At 39.9% G+C, this 6,167-nt stretch overlaps 1 protein-coding gene across 1 annotated transcript; it reads left to right on the top strand.

Annotated features, from left to right (window-relative positions):
• The first annotated feature begins 812 nt into the window (after positions 1 to 812).
• LOC115175974 (transcription and mRNA export factor ENY2-2) lies at positions 813 to 3,171 on the top strand. Its single transcript, XM_029735681.1, has 5 exons — positions 813 to 936; positions 1,309 to 1,386; positions 1,488 to 1,558; positions 2,251 to 2,325; positions 2,462 to 3,171. The coding sequence occupies exons 2-5, from the start codon at positions 1,319 to 1,321 to the stop codon at positions 2,533 to 2,535; spliced, it is 288 nt and encodes a 95-aa protein (XP_029591541.1). The 5' UTR covers positions 813 to 936; positions 1,309 to 1,318; the 3' UTR covers positions 2,536 to 3,171.
• Positions 3,172 to 6,167: the final 2,996 nt, after the last annotated feature.

Raw genomic sequence — 6,167 nt, 5'->3', positions numbered from 1 at the left:
CCATCCCAACCGTGAAGCACGGGGGTGGCAGCATCATGTTGTGGGGGTGCTTTGCTGCAGGAGGGATTGGTGCACTTCACAAAATAGATGGCATCATGAGGTAGGGAAATTATGTGGATATATTGAAGCAACATCTCAAGACATCAGTCAGGAAGTTAATGCTTGGTCGCAAATGGGTCTTCCAAATGGACAATGACCACAAGCATACTTCCAAAGTTGTAGTAAAATGGCTTAAGGACAACAAAGTCAAGGTATTGGAGTGGCCATCACAAAGCCCTGACCTCAATCGTATAGAAAATTTGTGGGCAGAAGCAAGGAGGCCTTCAAACCTGACTCAGTTACACCAGCTCTGTCAGGAGGAATGGGCCAAAATTCACCCAACTTATTGTGGGAAGCTTGTGGAAGGCTACCTGAAACATTTGACCCAAGTTAAGCAATTTAAATGCAGTTTTACCAAATACTGATTGCGTGTATGTAAACCTCTGACCCACTGGGAAGGAGATGAAAGAAAGAAAGAAAGAAAGAAAGAAAGAAAAGCTGAAAAAAATCATTTTTTCTACTATTGTTCTGACATTTCACATTCTTAAAATAAAGTGGTGATCTAACTGACCTAAGACAGGGAATTTTCACTAGGATTAAATGTCAGTAATTGTGAAAACTGAGTTTGTATATTTGGCTTCCGACTTCAACTGTATGTAACGTTATCACCCTGCAACAGTTGAGTGTGTTATAATCTGAGTTGTTGATAAACGCTACCACCTAGTGCATAACGATTGTACTTCATTAAAATGTAGGCACCTTTTTCTGTTATCAACGGTTTCCTGGGGGTCCTTATTCATTGTGGGACACAACAATTAGCTGTGGCTAACTATCTCGCCAGTTATAATTTTATTGGCACTGTGTGCAACAGCATGCAAATTTCATCGAAAGTTTTGGGTAAGTGTGACATTTTTACGTCCTTGATAGCTATGTAGCTTATTATTGCCAATTATCAGATAGTGAACTAGCGTTTTTGCCTGGCTAGTGTTAGAAATCTGTTAGCTTGTCAACAGTTAGCATATAGCTAGCAAGCAAAGCCTAGCAATGATTTATACTGCTCGTAAGTTGTTCTAAATATGAGTGATTTAATGTTAACTACAGCCCAACCATACCATTTTGCATGATAGACGGCTGTCCACCTTGTTTGTAGACTGTTCGAGTAGCTAGCTAACGTTAACTATTAAACTGATCCCTGCCTCAGCAGTTGACTAATGAAAGCTAGCTAGCTAACACCACAACATAAACTCATTCTGAATCTCACTTTTTCAGTTAAAAGAATATGAGCAAAGATTCCAAGATGAGAGCAACAATTAATCAGAAGTTAACTGAGATGGGTGAACGAGAGCGGTAAAGAACATTTCACAAATTTTATATTTAATCATTAGAAGACCCATCGACTCTATGGTCACTGGTGGTCACTGTTCTTGCTTATTTTGGTTGATCCGCAGATTGAAGGAGTTGCTCAGAGCTAAACTCACTGAATGTGGATGGAGGGATCAGCTGAAAGCTCATTGCAAAGGTAAGAGTTACTATCATGTGTGGTGGGGATGTCATGAAATGTGGCTAATGGGAAGGATGACTATTTCTCAGAGCCATCATGCACCATAAAAATCTAACGGGCCCGAAGTACGTGAGGATGACTGGGGTGGTGATCCTGAGGTAGCCGTGTGTAAATTGTAGAATTTAGCATTTTTGAAAACACCTGAAACACCCTTTTCCAGCAATCTAGCCATAATCATTGTGTAATTTTATGTAAAAATTATATTGATCTTTTTCTACACATCTAAGCATACCTCTTGAGCTATCTGTATCATCCTGACTGCTGTTTTTACATTTTTACATTTTAATAAACTGAATATGCTGCTCTGTAAATTCTGGGTAAAAGATTTAAAGGAATTTGAGTCTTATTCAGTACATTTTGTAATTGCTTGCTTTTCTAAAGTCTACCAACCTTGCCAGCATTCAGACTAGCTACTCTAACGTCATTGATAGCCTGAAATGGCTTCTTGGCAGCTAGTTATGAGTTTGGGAATATATCTGCTAGCTAAAGCCAACTGAATAAATTGCTAGGTGGCTAGTAGTATTACAGAGAACAACAATATTTTAAACAGAACAAATCTGAGGGGGCATGTGCACCCTTTGAGCACCCTTTGATGACACTGTAAAACACGGTGTAACCATCATGCCACTCATCAAGTAACTGTTTTGCAGATGTCATCAAAGAAAAGGGCTTGGAGCATGTGACTGTCGAGGACCTTGTGGTAGAAATCACCCCTAAAGGAAGAGGTATTTAGGCCTTTTTGTTGTTGTTGTGTATACAGTATCTTTTTTCCTCATCCCTCTGTTCATTACCTTCCATGAAGTTCATCGACACTACTATCATAACCCGAACCCGAATACTGTATCTTTATTTCCCCCTCAGTTCTGGTGCCTGACAGCGTGAAGAAGGAGCTGCTGCAGAGGATAAGAGCCTTCCTGGCTCAGCATGCCACATAATTGAACCAGCGTCATCTTTTTTAAACCCTTTTGGTATCAGATTTGTTATAGAGAGCTTGTTTTCTTTTTGCCATCATGCTGTTATTAGTTATGTGACGCAATCTTCCATCATGATTTAGACTTATTCAATTGCTTTGTTCAATGTCCGATTTTTAAGTTCTTTACATGATGCAGTTCTTTACATGATGCAACGATTCAACTTGTCAATAACTATACATTGTATTAGAATGCATAACATGCTATGCTGTTTTTACAACAATGACTTTTGTTCTGTGGATTGTCTATTTACCAACCCCTTTTGAGAGGGGTTGGTAATAAAGCTGGTTCTGGGTTTTGTAAGAAGTTCAAAGCGATGTTTTTGTTTTTGAAAAAAGGCTTGCAATGACACTCAAGCTTTTAGATCGTGTTACATTTGGTCTGTGTAGATTAACCTATTTAATACTCAGATACTCAATTAAGTATCTGCCCTATAGTTAATCTCATACTAGAGGTACTGTAAAAGAATATGCACAAAGAATTAAATCATTTACTTAAACTCAAAATCTGTAGCTGTATGGGCAATTTACCATGGTAGCCTGAAATGCACTACAGTGGTGCATTGAATGCTAATAAACAAACATACACTACCGTTCAAAAGTTTGGGGTCACTTAGAAATGTCCTTGTTTTTGAAAGAAAAGCACATTTTGTCCATTAAAATAACATCAAATTGATCAGAAATACAGTGTGACATTGTTAATATTGTAAATGACTACTGTAGCTGGAAACTGTTGATTTTTAATGGAATATCACATGGGCGTACAGAGGTCCATTATCAGCAACATCACTCTTGTGTTCCAATGGCACGTTGTGTAATCTAATCCAAGTTTATCATTTTAAAAGGCTAATTGATCATTAGAAAACCTTTTGCAATTATGTTAGCACAGCTGAAAACTGTTGTCCTGATTAAAGAAGCAATAAACCTGGCCGTCTTTAGACTAGTTGAGTATCTGGAGTATCAGCATTTGTGGGTTCGGTTATAGGCTCAAGATGGCCAGAAACTCGTCAGTCTATTCTTGTTTTGAGAAATGAAGCCTACTGCATGTGAGAAATTGCCAAGAAACTGAAGATCACGTACAACGCTGTGTGTTACTCCCTTCACAGAACAGCGCAAACTGGCTCTAACCAGAATAGAAAGAGTGGGAGCCCCCGGTGCACAACTGAGCAAGAGGACAAATACATCAGAGTGTCTAGTTTGAGAAACAGACGCCTCACAAGTCCTCAACTGGCAGCTTCATTAAATAGTATGTGCAAAACACCAGTCTCAACGTCAACAGTGAAGAGGCGACTCCGCGATGCTGGTCATCTATGCAGAGTTCCTCTGTACAGTGTCTGTGTTCTTTTCCCCATCTTCATTTTTATTGGCCAGTCTGAGATATGGCTTTTCCTTTGCAACTCTGCCTAGAAGGTCAGCATCCCGGAGTCGCCTCTTCATTGTTGATGTTGAGACTGGTGTTTTGCAGGTACTATTTAATGAAGCTGCCAGTTGAGGACTTGTGAGGTGTCTGTCCTCTGTACTTGTCCTCTGTACTTGGATTAGCTAACACAACGTGCCATTGGAACACAGGAGTGATGATTGCTGATAATGGGCCTCTGTACGCCTGTGTAGATATTCTGTAAAAATCTGCTGTTTCCAGCTACAATAGTCATTTACAATATTAGCAATGTCTACACTGTATTTCTGATCAATTTGATGTTATTTAAAAAAAAAAATTTGCTTTTCTTTCAAAAGTAAGGGCATTTCTAAGTGACCACAAACTTTTGAACGGTAGTGTACATGTTCACATAATGACAACCCTGCTGCTGCTTTACTTCCTAGAATAACAGAGTGGTCCTGACAGGGGGGAGCGATTGGGATGGAGAGGGGGAGATTATGAAAAGATAAACACGAGTGTTCACAGGGAGAGACATAACTCATGTGGATGCACCAAGGGACAAATTGCTTTTACGGAGAGGGTTTTCAGATTGTTCCAAGGTCCTGTGAGTGTAGTGTGTGAAATTAGCAAGCGTTCATATGGGAGACTCCTTGTTTTGACAAGTCCAGAAACTAAAGTTATATGATGGTGTGATGGTTAAAGAAAATCTGCAATAAAGCTGGGTCACGACCCCTCTCCACAATGTTCTGGCTGCTACTTTAAATACAATAGACAGTTTATTTGACTCTGAACACAACTGTATAAACTGCATTTTCACAGATAAGAATGAAAGGCTCTGATCTGTTTTGTACTTTTATTGTTTTGTCAATTCCACAAGATGACTCAGATCACTTTGTTTTGTTTAAACCACTCTTGTTACGGACCAAGAACAGCAAATAGGCTACAGATTTCATTCTGAATGGCTGTGAACCCGTGCAGCGCACCCCTTGGCATGAGTAGCACATTACCAGGTAGTGAGTGAGCCTTTGCACTGGTCACCGACTGAAGACAGACTGCGTGTTTTCTTTGCCGAAGGACCTGCCGTGACATCAGCCCAGGTGACAACATGCTGATATACAGTGCTGCTGGCCCGGAGAGGGGAGGGACGCTGCCTGCCTGTAACCCCCGCAGCCCAGAACTCTAGCTGGCTCTTTTAATGGCCAACATCAATCCCCATGTTATCGTCAGGGCAATCTCGCTGGGCCCCCAATATATAAAGGGTTCAACACGCTAGCTGGCCCTGCGCTGCCTATAGAATTACTGGTGAATGACGTATTTATTATCATACAGATTCTATTTACTTTCTCACTCCATTCTCAACTTGCCCTCAACGCTCTGGACCCACACAGTGCTGTTGAAGAGGCCAAGATACTGAACAGTAACCAGATGAAAAGATCTGAATGGCTTCTCAAATGAAAGAAGGACATAGGCTGGATCATAAAGCTTGAACTGTAAAGACAAAGGTAAACAACACCAGATGGCGCCTATTAGTCCACTCAGAGGTCCTGCATACTAATTGGTGGAATCCTGTGTGGCATGTCTGCGGCCTCTGAGAAACCAATCATAAAGCAGAGAGCGCCACAAGGCTTGGATGACATCATCTGCACTGATGGAGATATCAAGCAGTGGCTGTGCAGAGAAAGGAAAAAAGACAAAGGAAAATAGTCTGTGTGTGTGTGTGTGGTGTGTAGATATGTTCAGTAATTGGAATCATATCATTTCAACATGAAAACAGCTGAGTCAATAGTTAATTAAGCCAAAAGTGTGGTCCTGTATATTGAGTCCCTTATGGGCAATGTAGTCTTTTGTCTAACTTGGCAACAAGTAAGTGCCATAAACACATTTCTTACAGTACAAACAGAACTGAGGTACAGTAACATTATAAAAAAAAATATAAAAAAAACCACACATGACAGCAAGGCAAAGCACATAAGAGAACTGTGAAATGAAATACTCATTTTAACATGGATGACGGAATAGAAAGGTATGCTGGTCAATCCAAAATATGTATTATAATAATTTTAACACGCATGCACTTCACTGTTTTACCATTTATGTGATCTGATTTAACAACTGTAATGTCAATACTCCATCATAGAAGTTATATAGATTTAGAATGTATAACTTTCCATGACGGAGTTTTGTAATTACATTTGTTGAATCAGATTACATAAATGACA

The sequence above is a fragment of the Salmo trutta genome, chromosome 3 (assembly GCF_901001165.1).
Source record: "Salmo trutta chromosome 3, fSalTru1.1, whole genome shotgun sequence".
Taxonomy (NCBI): Eukaryota; Metazoa; Chordata; class Actinopteri; order Salmoniformes; family Salmonidae; genus Salmo; species Salmo trutta.
Note: the sequence above shows the minus strand (reverse complement) of the source record. Positions and strands in the feature narration are given on the sequence as shown.

Excerpts from the sequence above, each read along its gene's own strand:
- LOC115175974 (XM_029735681.1), top strand. The coding sequence starts at position 1,319 with ATGAGCAAAGATTCCAAGATGAGAGCAACAATTAATCAGAAGTTAACT. Across the intron at positions 1,387-1,487 it reads GAGATGGGTGAACGAGAGCG|ATTGAAGGAGTTGCTCAGAG; the intron begins GTAAAGAACATT and ends GTTGATCCGCAG. Across the intron at positions 2,326-2,461 it reads AATCACCCCTAAAGGAAGAG|TTCTGGTGCCTGACAGCGTG; the intron begins GTATTTAGGCCT and ends TTTCCCCCTCAG.